Raw genomic sequence first — 24,647 nt, forward strand, 5'->3', positions numbered from 1 at the left:
ACCTAAGGGTGCAAAATCTTGATAATTAAGTGGTTTTCTTGGAGATTAGATGAACTATTTTACATCCATATAAGAAAGCACCCAAGATGTACAAAAAGAATACTGTTCTAAATCACTGATGGGTTCTTGCCTGTTGCTTATTCATACATGGACGTAACCATGCATTACAACTATGATCTATTACTCTATTTCACTCCCCAAACAGCTGCAATTCTTCTCCTGAAACTATCACAAACAAAACAGTCAAATTCTGGGTTCACTAACTTTAACGAAATTTTAGTAGTCACAATCTTTCCAAACTACTCTTTTAGGCCGTGACTTTAGCAAGGCATTTGAATAATAAATATATTTTTCTTTTTTTTTTTCAGTTAGCACTGAGTGTTACTTCTTGTACTGTGCAAGAGGGTGGCCTCAAAAAGTTAATCTTTGGTTTTCCTAACATAGTTTATGTTTTTAGATAACTAAAAATGCTTCACAAACAAACACTAAGTGAAATGTTCACTTAGTTCTGCCAGAACTGGCTTGTTACTTTCAGTCCAAGAACAAAATATGTGGCCTGCTAATGTAAAAGTTTACACAGTAGAAATTCAAGTAATAGGCAAAGTTGGGCCAGAGTTTATATTTCTGCCATCTAAATTATTAATAAAAGTGCAAATATACAACTTCCTTGAGATATGATTAAACATAATGCAATCTTATGGAATGTGCTTACTATTTCCTATCATCACACTAAGCAGTCCACCTTCATACAGAAGACTCTTCATACTGCTAATAATTTCCTTTGCTTTTTCTTAACTCGGATTTAGAAAAAGGCTGACCAGAAATAAATTCATATGAAATTTTATCATTAAATTATAAACAAGATTAGTATTTCCAGGATTATTTTTCCTCCAATTTGTTTTCTCCATATGTTGAAATGACAGCAAAACAGAGGTCTCCACTGAGCTACAACAATCACACTTCTACACTTCTATGGGTGATTATCTCCCTTTCATAATCCAGCCAGAGGGAAGGAACAGGAAAAACAACCAATATTTCTAAGTCAGTACAGATACTACCTCAGAAAACTCTCATTGTAACTCAGGTCTATTCTCTATTAAAATAAAGTCGTGGTCAAAAAAAGTTTAAATACTAATGAAAAACTGTAGCATACACAAGGGAGAAGAGCGAGATGGAGTGCACATAAAACAAAAAAAGGAACACAATTTGGTAGTTTATTTCTGGCTTTTTTAGAAGTACAATAGCAATGGGCACAAAGAGCACACAAAGTTCCACCTCTATATGAGGAAAAACTTCTTTACTGTAAGTGTTGCAGAGCACTGGAACAGGCTCCTCAGAGAGGCTACAGAGTCTCTTTCTCTGAAGGCATTCAAAACATGCCTGAACACAACCTTGTGCAACGTGTTGCAGGCAAACCTGCTTTAGCAGGGGAGTTGACCTAGATGATCTCCAGAGGTCCCTTTCAATCTCAATCATTCAGTGATTCTGTGGTACTAGTTATATTGCCTAGGCTACTAACAGCAATAGCAATATTTTCTTGAGTAGTCTGTAGGATTTTAAAAATAATTTCTTGACAGGCATCCCAACTAAAGGGAATACAACAATTATTTTAAGTGTTTCTCACCACAACCACCTTCTAATTTTAAGGAGAACGACTGCACTTTGTTGGACTACTGGTATCTTCATGAAAAAATAACTATTAAGTAAACAGAATGGAAAGAAAGAAGTTTCCTATATGCTTTTTACAAGCACTTGAAGGATATAATCTCACCATTTAAAGGATATATTTAATTAATCTTTGCAGTTCAGTAATTTATCTTCATCCATAAAGTGGCTAGTGCATCTACACCGATATCTCTGCAGAACAAGTGATCTACACATTTTCTTCATTAACTGAGGTCAACAGCAGTGGTTATGCTTGCACATTCAAGCCTGCATGGTATGGATGTTATGCAGTAAACCATGAAGACATTTAAGAAGAGACTTTATAGATAACAGAAAGAAACCATACACAACCTACAGGACACTAGCAAGTGCACTTTGTTTAATTAGCAATGAGACAGTGAAAAAAAGCCCTCCTACACAATAGAACAACTTTAAATTACACACATTATCATTAGCTTTAAGAGATCTATTCAGTGAGATTAAAAAGAAGTGATTTACTTCGAAGTAAGTGTTAAGGAGAGTTTTATGAAAGCACAGTATGAACTTTTCATTCTGGCTAGATTTCAAGAATCACAAGGTTAACAGCTCTCCACACATGAGTAACTTAAACTTCTTATATTGATAAGAGTTTTAAATATCTACATTTCTTTTTATCCACTTTTAGTCACACAGAGATAAACAGCAATTATCATATAATCTCATCTCAAATCAACATATGCTGCAAATAGCTTCTTGGCTGAACCACATGAATTTGACAGCAAAATTAACTCTTCATTGTTTTTTTTCCTCTTTGTATAGATATACACTGGAGTCTTTTTCATAATCAGTTCAAAGCTTTTCACAGAGAAAAAACAATCTGCTGATATTTCATTAGATATAAAGCTTTTTCAGATCCTGATTAATAGACACATTACTGCTTCTCCATTTGTACTGGTCTATTTAGAACGTGGTTAATGAATAGGAACACTATACTGTAATTCTAAGTGTCTATTTGATTAATTACTTGATGAAACAAACTATGTAACTTCCTAGTAACACAGAAAGGAAAAAAGAATTGCTACCCATGAGAGAAAAAAAAAAGACGTAATTTTTTTAACAGCAACACCTAATGTATTTCACATCTACAATATTGTTCTAGAAGACCTGCTCTAATACAGAAATCATGTACATGATCCACTAAGAAACAGAACTGTGTATGCAGTGGCTTGTATTCTCCCCTAATAGTCTGCTGTTATACACTTGAGAAATGTGTATATAATAAAAGACACCACCAAACACCTCAGCAATTAACTTTTTATCACATAGCTCATAAATTAGCACTAAGTTACTGTCTCCCCAGAAGTACACTTCACAATTTTAGTCTAGAAATACCACTTTCAGTGTCACTGCCATAGTTTAACGCTGACCAGCAACTAAGCGCCACACAGCTGCTTGCTCACTGCACCCCTGTTGGCAGGACAGGGGAAGAATTGGAAAGGCAAAAGTGAGAAACTAATGGGATGAGATAAAAGGTTTAATAATTAAAAATAAATAATATTTTTTAAAGAATTGTAAGGAAAAGAGAGATTAAAATAACAAAGAGAGAGGAAAATAAAACCCAAGAAAAACAAGCAATGCAAATGAAAAAATTGCTCACCACCAACCAACTTATGCCCAGCTAGTGCCCAAGCAGCAAGGCCCCACCAGCTTCTCCTCCAGTTTTACTGCTGATCATGATGACATCATATGGTATGATATATCCCTTTGGTCAGTTAGGGTAAGCTGTCTGATCTGTGCTCACTTCAAAATTTTCATGCACCCCCAGCCTACTCACTGGCAGAGTGATGTGAGGCACCAAAAAGGCCTTAATGCTGGGTAAGCACTGCTCAGCACTAACTAAAACATCAATGTTTTATCAACTCTGCTGTCCCCACAAATTCAAAACACAGTCTCATACTAGCTATTATGAAGAAATGTAACTCTGTCCCACTCAATACCAGTATAGCCACTAAGTAAATCCAATCTGTACTTTTCAAGAATACCTCACTTAATCAGATTCAAAGCTCACACTTTCCCACAAAACTCAGGTTAGTGCTAGAATTCGTCAATCAGAGCAACTGTGAAACCCTGTAACAGTGTGTCCTACAAGCTTTCTGAAAAACATGTTAGAAAACAGTGATTGCTCATACTGAAACAGCTGTGGCCATTCAGTCCTAAGATAAAAAGAGTAAGAATGGCAGAACAACCACAACAACATGGCAATAAATTGCTTAAGCATCACCTTATATGAAAAGTCAGAGCTTTTCTGGGACCAAGGCCTAGATTCTGGAGATGGCATCGCACCCTAAACCACTTCACAGTGTTTTACCTTTGTAAAGCAAAAGTTATTAAGCCAGTCTTCAGTGAAATCACCAACCTTTTCAGCTACCTTCCCCTACAAACTGACTGTTATAGTGACTAGAAGAAGCACGATCAGTCTAAAATGAGCAAATAGACTAACTGCAGTTATCCTCTGACTGATAAATATCACAAACATATTTTAGGTGCAAATTAAGATCCTTCTGCTCGGCAGATTCTCAGGGTCAACTGTTTAATACCCTTGCTGATGAGTAGAACCAAAAAGTCTCTAAAGCCACAAGCAATGTCATCCTCTATTCTTTGTAATAAATGCAATTCAACACTTAATTAGGTCACTCAGGAGGTAACTTTTAAAGATCATGCTTCATGGTAAGCTCAATTTTTAAAAAAATCCTTAATATTCTCTCTGCTTTTTGGTAGGCCAGCCAACCACACCATCACTAATAAAATTTTATTCTGCTGTAGCCACTAACTCATCAGCCTTTTGACCTTCACTGATCTCTTCTAACTTCCCTTTTGCTTCTAATTGTGAAAACTTGCTGCACTGAAGAGGTTTCTCTGTAGAATACAAGTATTTTGATGTCCTAACTTTCAGTGTTTGCAGCATCCAAGTAATACACTAATCCAGCAGAACCCTCCAGGCTCTTCTAAACTTATCTGGTCTGCAATGATACTGCCCATGTGCTTTACCAGTGCATAACTTGGGGGACTATTGTATCATTGTTTGTTCTGATGCCTCCATACTTCTCTTTGACATAGCCTCTCTCTGGAAACTCAGTTTATACTACTGTCACCACAGTAGTTGATTGCAAGGAATTTCAGTTGAGAAAGTGAAAAAAAACCGAACAAACTATCTGCATATGAATTTGAAACCTGTTATTCACTTTTACCTATATTCACGTTCTTGGAGTATTTCAACAGGATCCAATCCTTGCGGTTTTTGGATAGGGCTGATCCGATTCTGCTTTTGCTGCAGCTGAACAATGGGTGAAGGCTGTCCAGGCGGTGGTTGAGGTCCAGAAGGCCCAGGCATGGCAGCAGCAGGCTGGGCAGCAGCAGGGGCAGGAGAAGGCCTCCCACTAGGGGGTGGTGCGGGAAGCTTTTGCTGCGCGTTGGAGACACTCATATCTGGTGCTTGGCCTGAATCATAAAAAGTACTTATTCATAACATGAAATATAGAATGCAGGAAGAAAATCAAGATGGTTTCTGAAACCAAGACGCAAAGCTAAGCTAAACACTGAAAATTACCAGAAAACGCATCTGAAACTTTATGATTATTGTAATTTCTATTTCCACCCCCGCTGACTTTTAATTCTAGTGTCAGAAGAACCAAAACGGCTTTGGAACTGATTTCGTGCAAGTGCAGGACCTAATTCTGCCTTCGGCTCATTATCCTTGCACCACTTAGAAAGTATCTATAATTGTGATCTCAGCAGGTCTGCATTTAGAGCTCCATCTCAACTACATAGCCATATTAAAATTTCTACAACTGGACATAAATGTATATGGCATGTACATGCCTTTGTTTCACTACAGTCTCCTGTGAATTATATTTAAGTATTTCTAATGCCAAGAATTTAATTACTGCTTTATGTTACAGCATTCTAATAATCTTGAAAATTAACACCTCAGTCAACCTGAAAATAGTGCCTGCCATTTATAGACACAAAAGAGTTGTAGATTTCAGTATCCCATTATGACAACTGGCCATCCAAGCATTCAGGTGTTCAAAAACTGCCACTGACTACTGATGTCACAGCACTAAAGATGTCTCTTAACTGTCTAGGGAGTTATAGTGATTTAATGCTAAGAAGATCAACTACAATGTATACCTGCAATCTTGTAATCAACCCTAATTCAAAGCCAACATCATGAAAGCTAGATAAAAAAATTCCTTCAGAGATCACGATTTGTCATTCACACTTCTTCGACTCCAGAAAAGGTACCTTAGCACAAGCTTTAAATTCTGTATTTAGCAATACTGTATTTCAGCTTTTAAAACAACAGGATGCCCACCAAAAGCCCCCACGTGGTGTCACACTGAACTGTAAAACAACACTATCGGAAACAATCACACAATAAGTGAAAAATAAATCTAAATAAATAAGTACAATGTTTAAAAATGCATCAAATAAAGACTCCAAACTTATACAGGAAGGACAGACAGATCTTTTTCTTACAAAGTAAAAGCAATGAAAAAAGACCAACAGTAAAGAGTTAAACAGGATGGACATATGATGATGACACACTAGATTATTTAGAGAAAACTATCAATCTAGAAATTCTGTATACCTACCAGCATTTTTTAGTACCAGCACTTTAACTAGAATGCACTGCACCTGATGAATTCATATTCAACCTCTTAACTCAATCTCTCAAGAAACAATTTCTCTTTTTCTCTTCTCTATTATCCTACTCAAATTATAAGTATTCATTGGGAACATTCCAAGAAAAGCAATTCTACATCTGATTACATATTGGAATTTCCTTTTCTTTTTATGTTGCCCTAAGTAGCTGACTAATGCCAATTTTTCTATGACATCAGCTATCATGGAGTAATCACTGTCCCCAGATTTACCCACATGCTTCAACACTGCATAATATTTCTACTGCATGAGAAGCTTGTGTCTTTCACAAGCTCACAATATTGTATTTATTTTTGACTCTCTATTAAAAACTCCCAAACTTCAAACAGTATACATTACCCACAGGTTTTCTAAATCTTTTCAATGCAACCTTAATGATTATGTGATTCAGTGACTACCTCTTACACTTTATTTTCAAACAATAAAATCAGGTTGTAAACCCAAACCCGAATGATTTGTTTCAACATCGGATTATCACACAGTGGAAAATAAGTTACGGTATTCACTAGATCTCAAAGACTACATTGACTTTTCAAAGCAATCCAATTAAAAAAAAATTCTACCAAAGTTTGAAAACTTTTGCTTACAGTAGCAAAGACTACAGTTGAAAGACAAACTTATTGCAATTAACAATGTTTGGAACATAACTTGTTGAGTACATTTTATGGGTGTCCCTCAAGCAGCTCACATATTTCACTGACTGTAAAAAGGCTCTTCACATTCAGGCTGCCTAACATCTGCATTAATTTCATGTGGGCAGGTCACTCACGGATGAATAAATGGTTAGACTCTCCTTGATTCAAGTTACAGGCACAGTAAAGGTTATACTACTTTTCTGCACACCTTATTACTTTCCTCTTTTTTTCAACCCTGCATCTTTTCCACAAACTCAACCACACTCTATAACCACAGATCTGTACATGGCATAAAATTAGCATTATATTCTGCTATACCTTCAGTCCAAGTTTTTGGGGTAATGGCAGCTGTATGTCCAGGCATCCCTGGAGCTGGCCCTGGTCCAGTTGCAGCACCGCTCATTGCATGTAACCCAATACCTGCAATTTGACAGAGCAGCATATTAGGACACAAAGCATTTCCAAGTATTCAAAAATCATTCTGCTTTCTAGCATGCTAGCCTATTCAGGCATCTAGTGGTTTTCTTCATTTAATATGGATTTAAGTAGATTTTATTGTGGAAAAAATATATGCAGTGAAGCATATTAAAATCATTTCTCCTAAAAAAAACCCTTACTCGATAGCAAAGCCATTGTCACGGAAATGAAGTGACCAGGAAAATTATAAAAAGCACTACTAACAACAAAATAATATAATCTTAACCTTTGATTTCTAATGCACGCTAACTAATAGAAGTGTTCAGAAACTAACACGTGTGGAGTGTTTAAGGCAATGGTCTTCCCAGGACCAAAACGTGCTTGCTTCCTGCACTGTAACATCTATTATCATCAGGCAGCGGAAAAAAAAAAAAAAAAAAGGAACACTTTCTTTTCCTCCTATTTTTCACTTGACAGGACACTACATATGGTTTGGTTTACTTTCAAGAACAACAACAACTCAGTCCAAATTTTATCTACATGCAGTGACAGGAGACTGAAAATTCACTCTAAGAAAAACAGTAAAATTGTGATCAGTGATAACATTAAAAACATGTCAAGTATAATCAGGATGGATGCAGTACCGTACAGTGAAATAATTTTTATTTCAGTTTTGACAATATCCTATTAGCAACAGATGGGCTTTACACACTTTTTTAAGCTTAAAACCAAAGGCCTCTGTTCACTTAGACACCAGAATACAGCCTCAAATGATAGCACAGCACAGTACCTGTTTCTTAATTTTCCACAAGCAGAACTTCAAAAATTACCTGCATAATGACACAGGGCAGATTCACTTACCAGACTGTCTGTTGAAGGCACTGGGAGGCTGCTGCTGTTGAATACCAGGCAGGGTCCTCTTGCCCTGAACAGCAAGCTGGAGGTTTTCTGGTAAAGGCTGACCTCTAGCTAACAGTTTGTATGCTAGAATCTGAGCTCGCAGCTGATGCAGCTGCACAGGGCTGAAAGGCGAAGGGCCTCTGTTAGCTTGATTCATAACTTGTGGGTCTCCCTGTATAATGGGTCCTGGCTGGCTGGGAGTCATCTGGGGTGGAGTTGGACCTCCTCCAGACATTGGACTGGACACATGCTCTGGTGCTCCTAGCGGAGATGGGTGTGGAGACATATAACCTAGAACAGGTAAGAGGATCACAAACATACATCTCTAGTTAGTCAAATCTAAGTTCTACCAGATTTCTGTAACAGTACACAAGGTATAAAAACGTTTCTCAAGTCAGGATAGCTGTAGTATTTTCTGCAAGAACAGAAGTGCAATCTGAAGTTCCCTGGGATAACAAGATAGCCTCACGAGCTATTCTTTGAGAAGAACTGTGATCCAATAATTCCTAAAAATAACAATTACCCTTGTATTTGGAGTAAGACAAACTAAAAATTGAAATATAATACAGAAGTATAAGGATGTGGTCTGTTTCACTAGAATGTCAGACATATTTCATTGTTGTACACATGCAGTGAAGTCTGCCTATTTTACAGCTTAATATTTTAAGTTTATTCTGATGCACAAACATCAAGGAACAGTCATTCACTGATACAGGCCCTCTTTGCCAAACCTCACGAACATACAAAAATAAAAATAGATGTTATTCAATTTTAATACAACTGCTCTTTATTTTACATAATTAAAGGTTTAAGCAAGACATAATGCATTCAATACCTCTTACTGCTTGGGCGGCTCAAGAACTTGGAACATCAACTTAAAGCACAAAATCTACTTTCTGAAGAAGCTGCTGGAGACTGTGTTACTCTATATATAAAGTTCCAGGAAAGCAAGCACATGTCTGAAGCAAACAGTGCTTGTATCTTACTACAGCACTTGCAAATGCATTGGTTTTAAGCTTGAATTTTAATTACAATCAATATGTATCTCCTTCAGCTTCACAGTGCATCAATGAAAAGAGATGGCATAGATTCTGGCTGAGATTTCCAAGAATATGTAGCATATCAGAAAAAGAATATGAAGAGTGATCCTTCAGGTAATGTACAACAGACAGATTTTAAAGATGTCAACCAAGAGTGAAAAAGAGGTAACTATTTCCCCACTTCACTGAGGTATCACAGAGCGCAAATAATACTCTTACCAATTTGAGAAGCCCAGAAAACTTTAAAAAAAAAAATCAAGAAATCTTCTGACTCATTTCCCTATTCTTTAGCAACCCACAGATAACTCCAAAGTTTATGCCACAGTTTATGGTTCTGTGACAACAATCTATTCTTCTTCCCTCTCCCTGACATTTTGAAGTTAAACTACATCCATTTCACCAATATACAGTCCAGGTTACAGAAGTAAGTAATTCTGCCCTCTCTTTAATTTCAAATTCTTATAGGCCCTTAAGTAAGGACAACATACGCAAAACCTCAAAGTAGTCTGAGCTCTTCTGAGATGATAGCAGTTGAAAGTCACTACAACTTACACAAGTCGATAGATGACAGTGCTGAAGAATTCTAAGTCCATCAATTCAATTTTTCCCCATTCCTCTAACAAAGTCAAGTCTAAACATTATTTTCTTCTTCTGGATAACTCTATTTAGCAGTTTAACAGTTTACAGTGAATTTCATACTTCTGATATTAATACTGTTTTTTTCAGTATAGTTTATTCTCAGAGAATAAAGGCACTTTGTAATATAATTTAAATTCAGTTAACTGTAGTAAGACTACTATTTAAACAGATAAATATGAAGCTGGAGCAACGGATTTTCTTTTCTATTAGCCTATTAACAATAAAGAAAAGTATTAAGACTAAATAGGGACATCATTGTGCACAAGTTCAAGAAAAGAAAACTGGTCACCAGAAATAGTCAGGAATGTTAACGTTTCTCCAGTTTGGAAGCAAGAGTGGAATGGAGTAACCACTGAGGAGAAAGATACCAATTCACAATATTAATATCAGACTTCTGAAATCCTTTCTATTGCAGTATGGCTACAAGAAAAATGCAACAATCTGTATGAGCTAGTAACAGGCTGTTTCTTAATGACTAGCATTCCACCTAGCACCAAAAAAACCCCGAATCTAAATAATAAACTTGCATACCTTATTTTAGTAATTATCAATAGTTAAAGAAATGCAAAAATCTCAGAACAGTAACTGCCATTCAAACAGCGAATAAGCACTTATAAGCAAAACTACAGAGTCCTTGCAGATTTAGCTTACAAATGTTTCTGATTTGCTCATCAAAGTGAGGTATCTCACCTCAAAAAGGGCTAGTTAATTATTTCTTAGTACAGATTGGAAGAATCATTCCAAAATTCCAAATTCTGTATCAACTTCCAAAATTCCAAAATTTGGAAATTCCAAATTTCCAAAGTTCTGTATCAACGTGCTCTCTGTAAGTTCAGTGGTCTATATTTCAGGACTGTTCATCCACAACTGCACATTCAATTTATATAAATTGTAACTGTAATTGTATATAAATTACATCTGTAATTGCATCTGTAGTTCAACAATTTATTTCTACTTTATCACCCACACTGGTAAGCACATATTTTATAAAAATTACTGCTTTTGAACTTGAGACACTTTTGCAACATCTTCTTTAATAAAATTATTAAAAAGGCTATTGGACAATATGATATTTAAATGAAAACTCATTTTGTAATCAGTTCCAAGTGTAAACTGCATACAGAGGGACTGCTGCCTATGCATTTGTCACAACTGTTCTACCCAGAGCTCTAAGAGCTGCAGCATTTTATGAAGACTATCCATCCATCTTTCCATCCTCAAAGAGTTAAAAACATCGTTTCCTCCCCTAGCTTACCAGTTCTTCTCAGTATTTTGGGGACTTTATAAATTCACAGATTTCTGGCAATAAAGGACCATTATGGCTACAACAGCCTGTATTATTTGTCCAAAAGAGACCATATTCTTATCCTCTAAAGGATCTTCTACCTTTGGTCTATCAAACAGATGAGAAAGACATCCAGTGTTGACTTAAATTTCATGCGACACAAAACCTACCACAAACACTTGGGTAATCCCAGTGCAAACATTAATTACTTCTCTTAATTAAGTAAAACACATATTTAATACAGTCTGAATTCACTTAATTCATTTGCATTGAATTTTTGTACCTGCATTTTAAAACAAAAACAAACAAAAAAAAAATCAAGGATTTTATGGTGGTGCAGTCCCCGCCCTAGACCACTCTGGTATCTCACAATAAACTGCGCATCATTTGGGAAGAAGTCCCATTGTGCTGAAATCTCGGTTACAAGAGCAAGGGTGGGCTGCTGCAGTCAGACATGCCCTGGCCACACACAGGGCATCTGCTGCCTGAATTGCATACCAGAATGACTTGGCAGGAATTGTGGTCAAAATGGAAAACACTGACCAAAGCAAATCATCTCACCATCCTATAAATAAATGATCCACAATGAGCCCTCTGGCACTGCAGCAGGCTGTGTGAGCCACTATCTCCCCCTGATTTCAGACAACTCTCAGGGTAGATTTTGTAAGCATTGAAAGATCATCCACTGGAGATTTCACAATGACTCAAAGGCCTCATTTCACAAGGCTCAATAATCATCTGCTGATGAATACCAGGACAAAGTGAAAAAAAATCATGAAATTCACAACAAGGGAAAATTAAGTATGGTTTAACCTGTGTGTGTGCGCATGTGTGTGTGCACATGCATGCAATTTGATTTAGAAAGGTTTGTCTGTCTGTGTGTTTGATTTTATTTAGCCTCCATCTGTATGTATGTGTAATTTGATTGAGGAAACACTGCAGTACATCTCTGGTGAGCCTTGCCATCCTCAAATCTTTAACTAAGCTGTTATTTTGATTCTAACAAATTCCATTTAAACCCTCTGTAAAATTGCCTGATGATTAAGTCCTGTTAAGAATTATACAACTTAATCTTGCTATCTATCTCAAAAATATCAATAAATCCTAAATTGCTGATAAACCAACACTGTGTAAACAGTCATATTTGCGACAAATCCATCTACTACAATCCTTTCTTCTGGGAATGCACAGACTCATCAAGTCATCTTTTAATTATCTCCAAGATAATAAAAACTAGAGTATAACATTTTCCAGGCAAAAACCCACATCTTCCAAGCTTCAAATAAGTCCTTTATTTGTCTTCTAAATATGGCACAATTTCACGGAATCATTATGGTTAGAAGAGATTTCTCAAGACCCTCCAGCCAAACCACCTGCTCAAACAAGGTGAGCTATGATAGGCTCCCCAGCAACATGTTTTACCATTAGGTAAAAAATGGCTGGATGGCCAAACCCAGAAAGTTGTAGTGAATGGAGTTCACCAGTTGGCAGCTGGTCATGAGCAGTGTTTGGGCCACATTTGTTTAATATATTTATCAATGATCTGGATGAGGGGATTAAGTGCTCCCTCAGCAAGTTTGCAGACAGCATGCAGTTCTGTAGAACTGCTGATCTGCTTGAGGGCAGCAAGTCTCTACAGAGGGACCTGGACAGGCTGGATTTAACAGTCAAGACCACTTGTACGAGATTCAACAAAGTCAACATGGCTGGCAATTAGACAACCTCTCTGGACAACCTGCTGTATTGTCCAGCTGTTTTTACAGTAAGAGCATGTTTTCTTATGTTCCAATGGAATTTCATATGTTCTAGTTTGTGCCAACTGTCTCCTCTTGTCACTGATATCACTGCAAAAGTGTAGCTCCTTCTTCTTCACCCTGACCCAACATGTATTTCTGAGCAGTCTCTTTTTCACGCTATGCAGTTTCAGCTCACTTGGCCTCTCCTCATACAAAAAAACATTACAAACATCTGATGCTACCTTAAACATTCCTCAGCATCCTTCTTAACTGTAGATACTAGAATGCAATGCAACACTATGACATAGCTTTCAGTTAGCTTATTAGAAAAGGCAATACAAGTCCTCAAATAATACGTCCCTGCTTCTGCATGCAGGTAGTACATTCCATCTCACGGCTACAAACACCGTGTGTGGCAATACACATTTAAGTCTACCAGAAAAACTAAAACTCCTTTCAGCCTTTCTGCTTCGTATGACACAGTCTTAGGTTCCCTAGTGAAGTTGTGGATGCCCCATTCCTGGAAGTGTTTAAGGCAAGGTTGGATGAGGCATTGAGCAACACAGTCTAATGGGAGGTGTCCCTGCCCATCACAGAGGGGTGGGAATTAGATGATCTTTTCAGGTCCCTTCTAACCCAAAACATTCTATGATTCATATCACCTCCACAATAAACTACTTTGCTCCCAGACATAGAATGTTTTTGGCTGTGTTAAAAACCACAGTAGAGAAATAAGTGCATTCTACCATGCACCCTGATCAGCCTTTTTAACCAACCGGTTCATTACTTCCTGCTAAACTTCCATGCCATCTGTGAATTCTATCAGCGCTCATTTTATACCAGACCACTGACAAATACACTGAATAGCAGTGAAACACAATAGAGTCCTACAGGACTAACTAGAAAAATCCCCAATTGGATGATCATCTTCTATTTATAATTAGCTTTATCATGTAATTTAACTAGCTTAATATATTATGTCTGAACTGTATCCATCTTCATCTACAGGCTAAATGCTCAGCTCATTTTAAGCAACAAGTTCATTAGGAGCCAAAGAATGCTTCTCAATGCAAAGCCATATGAAATTCTGCTCTTGGATGATCATGCTTGCATCTCACTGAAATTAGTGGAAAAATTTTCCCTGCAGTCAGTTCTATTTTACTTAACTGATATTGAAAGGTGTAATGGAAAAACAGTACTTCCTAATGTTCAAGCTCCCAGAGAGGGGTTCAGCTGACAAATTAGACAAGGGTTTCAAACAGAGCCCACTGAAAACCCCACTGCACAAAGCAGTTCAGGCCAAGTCACTTTGCTGATCTGTACCCGTTTTGTTCTTCCAGCATTACTCTTACCCTATATAATATACAAGAAAACACATCAAACAGGAACCATTTCTTAACAGATTTATACAGGGTACGTCAAGCTGGGATCCTACTTTCAGAAGGATTCTTCAGGTGTTGCTGTAATGTAATTAATTATGCAATACACAAAGCCTTACCTGCTGAACTAATTAATATAATTAACATGTTACCTGTTAAATCTCCAATGTACTGGGCTGCTCATAGAATGCATGTTCCCTTATGTTGCAAACTAAAGGACACAGAGAAGCATGTAGCAATTGGTAAAAAAAATGTTTCTATTTTTCAGCATAACAAATTTTGGAAAGAACTTTGATGAGCCCTTGACCAAACATTAGAGATATTAAAAAAGGTTTCTCCAGGTTTTCTTGGGTTCTTCTCTGTTATCATTCCTTCACTACAGGATTACAACACAACACATTCTAATAAATTTACATTTGCAATAGCTACATAAGACAAGGAAGAACTAGTTAGGGTTTTTTCTTAGAGATATGAACTAAAATCTGTAGCAGACATTGTTCAATTACTTGCCCCAGCCACAGACATGAGCTTTAACTTTCTTCCTATACATGACTGATGAATACTCCAGAAAGCAAGGGGATTCAATTACTCACCTTGCCCTGTGATACCAGTTTAACCTAACAAACAAAGCTGAAAGGAAAAAATTTGCAGTCTGTCACATGGAACTACTGACTCTTTGAGAAACAAAGGGAACCTAACACTATACAGCATGAACACTATGTTACAAATACCTTGGCTATGCTGGTCCATTGGACTCTGAGGTGGGCCCATTCCAGGGTGAGGTGGTCGCATACTCTTCATGGAGCCACAATGAATGTCTTCAACCATTCCTTTCTCATGCAAGCCATCAATAGACTGTGAAACAAAATAAGTACTTATATAGAGATTTTACACAAATCCATTATAAAAATTCAAAGGACTTTGTAACTCAAAATCTAAACAAATACATAAAGAGTACAAACTTCTCTTTGCAGTCATTCAAAATAAATACAATGGGAACCTTTACCCCTGCAATCAGACATGTTGGGAAGCACAGGACATCATTAGAATGCTTGTTACATTTCCTTCTTGCTTTTTTTTTTCCCCTCCTTGTGATCTGTTTGGCAATGCCAGGGGGGCAAACTGTCCAAATACAAACACATCAGACACACTGGTCTCACATTACAAAGCACTGTAACACACACCAACTTATGAAAGTACAGCCTGTGGCTTGGCTCAAGTTATTTTTAGCCCAAACTTTGCCCTTTCAGTCACTGCTCTACTGCAATGCCACAAACATCTCTTCAAAACCAAAGACATTGCAGGAGGCAACCTCTTCTTAGCAGGCAAAACCCTGGGACAGGCAGTCAAGGAACTGAAGACAGTTCTATTTAAACAATGAGGTGACAAGAACTGTAGGGACCACAGGTCACTCCTGAAAAACTACAGTTCTCATGGTACTTGAAATGCAAAACAGGATCAAATGCTTTCTTCAGAGAGCGGAAGACAGCTTGGGTTCAGAAAGACATGCTGAAGGCAGGCAGGGCATTGCAAAAGGGTCCGGAATAGAAACTGAAGGATTCTGAATGCAAACCCAGGGGAAAACTAACATCAGAATGAAGATTTATTTTTTTTTAAGAAAGCTAGAAAGTTTTACCTGAAAGCAAAACCTACACCCTTAACTAGGAAAGAAATTATGCTTATTAACTTCTAACTTAGGGCTCTGCAAGGCTTTGTATTAGGAAGAAACAATCTGGCATCAGTTACTTAACTTCTCTCTACAGACACACGCTGCTGTGCTCCTCTCTGTAATGCATGTATGCACGCACACTAAACACTGTTCTTGCAAAACCTACTGTAAACGGAGATCCTACCATTTGTTCTATCTAAATGCACACCTATTCATTGAGAATTCTTTTTTAAAAAAAGAGTTAAAAAACTCACACTCGTGGAAAATACTGGCAGTTAACAAAAAGAATGTGCAAGAAGTTACATCAACTCACAGAAAAAAACATGTCACATTTCTTCTTTTTGAGCAATTTGTTGCACATAAATCGATTTAAGCAGAACTAACCATAGGTCACCCTTCCTTCAAAGGAAAAAATTCTAGATTTTAATTTGTAATATATCATATAAATATTCCACTTTCCATTGCAATAATCAGATTTGATTGAAACTATCTTAAAACACACTTTTTGTTGTTTATCAGCATTTTAGAAGGATTTCACTACCATTTTTCCTTAGAGCTATCAGTTTAAAAAGAGAAAAGTTATAGAAAGAAAAGAAGAAGTAAAATAGATTTTTTTTTTACATTTCATCAAATCCTTTCATTGTCATAAGAGTATAAAACATTTGTGAAACAAACTTGTACCAGAAAAATATCCATTACACCAGAAGCTATTTTGATAGCAAGAACTTGGTATACGTAGTAGAAATGTAGGGATAGATGACTGCCATATTAAAAATAGTTCAACTGCGCTAACCAAGTAAATCCCAAAGCTTTCTTCTGAGGCATGAAGATCCCTCCCGCCCCCTTCGCCCATACTTACAAAGATAACCAATGCGGAAGAGAAAGTTCAGCTCACATTCTGCTTGCAGCTAGATACTACAAAAACCGAAACACCTGTAAAGCCAGATCCACTCCTATTTTATCATGGTATGTATCAAGGATTAAAACCTTAAGGCCACCAAGAGGAGGAGGAGACTGTGCAGGAAATCGGATCTGATTTACAGACACAGGATTCTAGCTGTCCACATCTGTGGTGCAACTGCCAGGATGTGTGTCACTGTAGTCAAGGGTGACAACTGTTAAACTTCCATTAATGCAGATAGCTCTAATGGAACTAAGATGGGACACAGCATACATACCCAAGGCATCTGAAGTACTAGCATACAGGAGGTGGGGGAAAGGAGCTGGCATTAACAAAGAGCAGCACTGAAGAGGAAAATAAATACAGCACCTTTCAAAAAGAGAAGTTTTAAAAAATAAAAAAAGGAACAGTAAAGACGTGAACACAAAAGAAAACATTAAGTGAAAGAATGTTTCTATGGAAAGAATGGATCAAAAAAACAGGTCTTTATGAGGTAAGTATGTAAAAAAAACCTGTAGCAAACTGAAATGCTTTGCACCTAATAGAAAGACGTGCCTAAGTATAGCAAGAAAGGCGTGTGCTTCTCTGTCTTTGCAGAAATTAGGCTAAGAAAAAGTGAAATTCATTAGAAACAAATTAAGAAAGGCAGAACTCATTAGTTAGTTTTTTTACTAGCAAAGTTATAAAAGATGAATATAGAATAAACTTTTTTAAAGACAAAATTAGCTTTAATGATCATGGTACTGCTAACTTAAGCAGAGACTTGTATTTCCATGAATATTTTTCACCTAAAAGCTCCTCTACTGTTTATGGAAAAGCTACAAAATAGGAGTGACGATTCAGCAGAGGACTGAAAAAAAGTTGTTTTTTCATAACCTCTCTGAATTGTTGTACAGTTACAGAGTTAGATGATAACTTCAAGTCTATGTAACAAGTTAAAAATTACAAAAAGGATCTTATACACAATGTAATATCTGTAAATTCTTCAGTCCTGTATCAATTATTAAAGATATCTTCTGCAATGACATTGTTGGCATAAGAAATGTAACCTATACTACCAATAAAACACTACTACCATGTTTGAGTACTAGTTCTTTTAATATGACAGAACAGAAGGGAAACAAGAAGTTGATACATATTTGACATTAGGTACACATTATGACTTTCATTGGTCCTGGTAAGTAAGAACAAACACAGAACAGGCCAGATATATAAACAGTGTTTCGAGAAAACATAATGAGGGATGCGCTTCAACTGTATGCAAGCCCACATCTACAGACCTGGCAGACTTAGAGATTTTACATAACGTCTAACGCATAAGAAACATTTTGTCTATGCTACTTTTACTCTGAATTTAGTAACAAAGGTCTTCTCACAGACAGCACTGCATTACAGCTTGACCTATTTACAGGTAAACTGGCAGATTATGTGTGTTTTTTTTTTAGTTTCATTCCCCCTTCTTGAAACAAACGAACAAACAAAACACTGTCTTTGAAATCAAAGACGAAGATCCAGTATCAAACTAGATTTCTTCCATACTTTATACCACCAAATATTACACAGATCAAACAGCAATGCATTGTCATATAACTGCACAGCGTAACTCGATGCATCACTTGGGCAACCACACTGACTGTGGTTACCCCTGCAGTAGGAACCTGGCCAACAATTCCGTTTGTCTCTTATAAATCACTAAAATATCATTTTACATGAGGTCTCTGCTGATTTTTTGAGGTTGACTACAATACTTACTTTCTTTTTTCACTAGTGTAAACACACACAACAAAAATTTTGCAGGGGACATGCTGGGTGAATAAAAACACATTACTTCCATGACCATGACTCAAATTTAAGACTCCCAGAATATCTGACATGCACAGAACTGTTAGTGAACAACAGCTGAAATGGGAAGCCATTTGCCTTCTGTTTCAATGGAACACCTAAGGGAACAAATAATTTATTTAATAAAAAAAAAATTCTGTAGGAAAATACTTTTTCCTGTCATCCACTTTTTCTCTCTCTCACCGGAAACAGTAGTATTGTCCGCAACATAATTCTTCCATGGTCAGTAATCACATACTGTACACCCCATTAAAAGTTCACAAAAGTTCACAAAAGAAGTGATTATGATTAAATGGAAGGCAAAATAAACCAAGAGCTCTGAGGACTCTCATCCCTCAAGTGAGAACCATACAAACATAACACATATACTGTTGTCATAACTAAGAGTTAAACAGTTAAAATCATATGTCCCATGTTTTCCATGCAAAACTAAAAACCATCCAGACAAACACAAGACACATCCAAACAGACAAGAAAGATGGCTGGAATGGTCTACCGCAAGGCTTTAACACTGTAATTCAAATTTTTTTCCCTACTAACACCTACCTGAAAAGTACAGTTTACAAATGAAGACTGGCAAGCTACAAACTTTATAGTTCAAAGTAGTCTACTACAACTGTGCTTTTCTAAACAAAGAAACTGCATTTAATTCAATATATGCATCAACTTTATTAATAAAGATAGAAGTAGGAGTGTAGCTACAGTTCTACGGTGATACATGACATGTAATAGCAGCTATGTAGGTCTAAATGCAGTGTAAGTAGTTGTTTTAATCAGTGGAGAGAACTCTAAGAAAAAAGGTTCACTTGTAATAAACTATTACCTTATGCATTTGGTGCATGCCTTCCTGTGGATAATCAGTAGGCCCCATTGTCGGCATTGGATGTGGAACACTGGGGGGACCAGGACTTGGCCCCATCATGCTGTGAACTGAGCCAGGAGATGGCCCTGGTCCTGGGCTAGGTCCTAGAATCGGTCCAGGTGAAGGTCCTGGTCCAGGGGAAGGACCAGGATGAGGCATGGCACCAGGGTCTGTAGGCGTGGACATCTATTTTCTGTTTCCTTTTCAATTAGCAGAATAGGCCTAATAATAAAACAAAACAAACAACAAAAAAAAAAACAACCAGAATTTCTATGTGACATTATGGGCATTGAAAAAAGTAATAAAACTAACTGGTAATCATTACAAACACATGCAAATACACATGCAAGCTATCATCAGCAGAAAATGCTTCTGTTGTATATAAGTTTGAGTATCCTTCTATAAAAGCTCACTAGAAGGATAAGGATCCTCATAGTTAAGTCAGTTTCTGGATGTTTATGTTACTCACAAAGCAAAACAACCAGTATGCTGAGAGAAACATCTATTAGAGACAATCGTAGATCAAGGGACTTGCTATCACCAGATGTACCACATAGGGTCAAGCACAGTACTATTACAGGCAGGAAAGATAGTTGGGCACTCTGTAATATATGTGTGTTCAAAAATCTTTACCTAAACAGATGTGACTGCACTGAAATTTGTACCTATAAAACTCATGGTAATGCAGCAAAACAAGCATTAGAAGGATTATTGAGACTATTTTCTGACTTTTTTTCAAGTTAGGCATCAATGTTGGACCTCTCTGGTTATCTCTGTATGCAATCATAGTATCTAACAAAACAGACCACAGAAGAGACAATTACCATGGACTGACGAGCTGTAATTCACTTGAGGGATTCTGCTGATGTCACAAACAAGAAGAGTACAGCTCAAAAGGCTTATGAAACCGTAAATGCCCTGAGAACAAATGACAGGCTTTCACAGGCTGAAAAAACAACTATTACTACAGTTTTATTTCTGTGTTTTAAGTAGAACAAACTGATGCAGACTGCCAGCTTGGAACACTCTTCAGTTTTCTGATAACTTTTATCAATATCTAATATTGGGAACTTTCTGTTCACTAATGCCAGAGTACTGTAATACAGTGACACAGCTGCCATATTTTTACAGAACTGATGGCCAGTTGGTGCTAATGAGATCAGTCAAGTTTCTGGGTAAGCCAGCAGACAAGTAGCCCTATAATTAAAAAAAAAAAAAAAAAAAAAAAAAAAACCAGCATCTAGTAATACATGTTACTGATCAGATTTTCTGAAAGGACAAATGAGTTCCAGGGCCAGCACAAAGTAAGCAGGTTCACTGCTTTCAGCAGCAGTGTACGCTGTATTTCCTTTGGATGTAGTTTTATAGTAAGGTCACCTGCCCATGACTACTTGTCCCATAACAAAATCCCAAATATAATGAAAAATTAGTCTCATCAAAAAGATGTCTTCTTTGGTGCACACTACAAGGTAATTACAATGTAGTGCACATTAGAAGGACTAAGTCAACTTCTTGTCCTGGCCTCTCCTTACAGAATTTAGCACAGAACTGTTTTACATCTAGGTTTACCACTTTCCATAGTTAGCAGTAATTACTTTCTAACATTATTAAGTTGTGTAAGTCTTTCATGACACTGCTTATATAAAACCAGACTATGACACTGTAAATATCTGATCTATAGTCAAATTAAGAAATAGACACCAAGAAAAAAACAAAGTACCCTCCTAAAGTTCCCAGCAAAGCAGAAAGGAGACCCATTTGCAAGACATGCTAGAAAAAAAGCAACAGTCTTCACTTATCAGAACCCACAGAGAAGATAAAAAGCTACTACATCAAGACAGTTTTCACTTATTTACCCCCAATTACCTAATCATTGTCAGGACTGAAACCGGCTTAATGGCTTTTGCTTAGAATTTGCCTTTTGTTATGCTTTAATAGCTACTTCCTTCTTCTGATTGAAGGCAACAAATCAGAACAATGCTTAACTCATTTAAAATAAAATATCCTCACCTCATAAGCTATCTTGGGTTTCTACTTCCTTACAAGGTAAAACTGGGAGATGCCTATGAAGGTTCTCTGTTCCAAAACAAAACACTATAGTCACTAATTAGTCCCCTACACCCCCATGACATTATCGCAAAAGGAGTCAAGTTATCAAATGTTCACAACTGTATTCACCACAACATAGCTTCCTATAAGAGGCCTACAGTTTGGTTGTATGAAGGACAACAGACATTTCCATGCAGCAAAGAGTTTTTATCCGAGTCAGTCATTAGATTGCAAAATACGAGACTGACACTCCCACCACTGACTGTCTCTGTACGTTATAAGCCAGAGCCTAGCACCACTACCTCTACCCAGAAAAATTTATACAAAACCATGATACAATCGATTACAACCAATTACAAAACTAACAGTATATAGTACACCAAAATACCCTGTTTCATAAAAACCTCCACCTACGCCTATTCATTAAAGGTCCCCCTCTATTTATCTCTATCTCAAATTCAACTTGCAGTTCTCTTAAAAATCAAATCAGCTCCACTAGTTACACTGGCATTTTTATATATACTAAACATTTCCTGTATGCCAACTTGGACATCAAGAGATAAAGCAGCAGTCTGCCAATAATAGTCCACAAAATTAAAAAAAAACACAACCCCTACCATTATATACAGCCTCCTAAATTAAGGATCTGTTCACAGAACAGAACTGCTTAAAAGTTCATAATTTAATATGTTTCAAAAATATCTTAGTTCATATTTACTAAGACTAGTATCTCATAAAACCTCGTGGAAATACGCACCTTGCTCTCATTAAAATTCAGTAAGAGCTAGATACCTAATTCCTCTAGGCCCTTATAAAAGTCTCATTAAAGTAAAAGCCAAAAAATACAAAGAGACAACAGGTGCAACAGTGGCCAAGCTCCCCCCAGATAACATGGGTATTAGTCTGGGTAAATTCTGGTGCCTATAATGAAATAAACAAAATGAAGCCAGCTCCCTGCCAAAGCCATTGTTGACCCATTTGTTTGGACTGCTTTTTAATGTTTAGTGCCTGCTAGAACTACAAAGCTAGGAATAGGGGCAGAGGGGGGAAGTAAATGCTTCTAAAAGATACAAGGATTTTAATAAACTAAAAAAAAAAAGAAAAGAAAAAAAAAGAGAAAAAATAATTCCATCTCATTGTCCCCAAAAAACCCACTGTTGGCCCTGATTCTCAAATGCATTACATACTGTCTAATTGTCTCTCAAGTGCCCAATCTTAAAATGTCCTCAGAATCCTCATGGGAGTAGGGTTATTCATGTGACTTCAAAGAAGGCTTACCTCTTTCTGAACTGTAATCCTTTACCAATTCTTAGGTTTATTTACATGAACATCACATCTCTTCTGTGAACAGCCTCAAATGGAACTAGTGGGGTTTAAATTAGCTGTGGTGAACTGTGCAGTTCTCCCTGTGCTCTCAAAGAATTTGTCCACCTCTGCTGAGACAGAGATCTACCATTGTCAAAGTAACAGTAGCCATGTGCAAACACAAGAAGAGCCACAAAGACGAGAACTAAAGCTGAGAAGAGAGACTAAGGATCTTTGTTCTACTATTTCTAAATCAAATGGTTCAGGATAATGAATATCTACATTACAAAGAATTTGAGGGAATATTCCCTAAGCATAAATGTTTCTGCACTCTGACTTCACATGCACCTAGAAGGTGGTGTAGACATAGCTAATTCATTCTACAACAGAGTATCCACGAGCAAAATGTTTCAGTACCCACAGTATGCAAGCACAGCAAACATATTTTGGTACAAACCTGCTACAAACCCAAAAGTAAGGAAGGCATGGATTTCCTTCACATGAAGAAAGCACATAATAATAGTAGGTCCAAAACTGGTAACAAACCACCTGCCCCACTTTGCAATTCCAAATCAGCTGGACACATAAAAAGGTCCAAAGACTACAGACTGCTTTGACACAGGGTGCACAACTAGTCTAAGAACAGATGGAGCAGTAAGTACTTCTAAGTCTTGTAGCTGCTTCTCTTCCAATGTAACTTTTGTCTTTCCACGACTAAGTCACATCTTCAACTGAAGTCACAATTCAAAGGTGACTTTCAAAAACTATACTATGGCATGGTGATACCCTACAGACTAAACTACCACAGAAAACATGAAATGATACTGTTAGAGAATTGTAGCAGTTGCTTCATCTGCCAACTATGATCAAGGATGTCCAAAGTTCAAGAACTGATTAACAATGATAGCAGCTCATCGTAATTAAAACAAATAACAAATACTTAGAAGCAAATCACTCTTTTGTATTGTACAACCCCAGAGGACACTCTGCATTAACATTTATCAGGATTTAATTATCATCATTACATCCAACAACGATCCAATCAATAAACAGATTTACTTGAAACAACAACAAAAAACAGAAGAAGGGTCAATCTCCAACTAACATAAACCAGAATCATTTAGTTCACATAAGAGAAGCCAAACACACTAAAAGCTGAGAGAGTCAACCTTAGTATATTCATGCATGTAACTTCACTCTGACTTCAAAACCTTCTGGCAGAGAATTTGCAGTTTAAACAACAAACCACAGAACCAGAAACACTGGACCTTAATTGCTTATCCAGACACTTAGGCCAGAGACAAAAACCTCTGGACACCGCTTCAGACACTTGTCTAGCTGTCTACCAAAGACTGTCAGCATGCACTGCAGCAGGAATAGCAGAGCAAGCAGTGTGCTTACACCAGAAAAGAAGCATTAAGGCTCCTTTTCGCATGCAGAGACAGTTTACTTCAGGATGACAGAAATCCTTATTCCTACTGCGTATTTGTTTAAAGTTCTCCACTACTCTAACTTACACCCTACTCACTTACGAAAAACTAATCAGCACCCAGAACTGAACGGCTAGCAGCCGGGCGTTGAATGTACTACAGAGAGCCAAAAGGCATCAGGAGAAGTTA

The 24,647-nt window shown here is 37.1% G+C and overlaps 1 protein-coding gene across 3 annotated transcripts in view; it reads right to left on the reverse strand.

Moving 5' to 3' along the window:
* Window positions 1–24,647, reverse strand: part of SMARCA2 (SWI/SNF related BAF chromatin remodeling complex subunit ATPase 2) — a 159,054-nt gene that overhangs the window by 130,136 nt on the left and 4,271 nt on the right. For all 3 annotated transcript variants that reach the window (XM_069880348.1, XM_069880349.1, XM_069880350.1), the window contains exons 2-6: window positions 19,636–19,896; window positions 15,132–15,255; window positions 8,283–8,612; window positions 7,323–7,424; window positions 4,893–5,142 (exon numbers count right to left, since the gene is read on the reverse strand). In XM_069880348.1, the coding sequence (XP_069736449.1) occupies window positions 4,893–5,142; window positions 7,323–7,424; window positions 8,283–8,612; window positions 15,132–15,255; window positions 19,636–19,860 (1,031 nt within the window). In that variant the 5' untranslated portion in view covers window positions 19,861–19,896. The remainder of the gene's footprint in view (window positions 1–4,892; window positions 5,143–7,322; window positions 7,425–8,282; window positions 8,613–15,131; window positions 15,256–19,635; window positions 19,897–24,647) is intronic.

This window comes from Phaenicophaeus curvirostris, chromosome Z (assembly GCF_032191515.1).
Source record: "Phaenicophaeus curvirostris isolate KB17595 chromosome Z, BPBGC_Pcur_1.0, whole genome shotgun sequence".
Taxonomy (NCBI): Eukaryota; Metazoa; Chordata; class Aves; order Cuculiformes; family Cuculidae; genus Phaenicophaeus; species Phaenicophaeus curvirostris.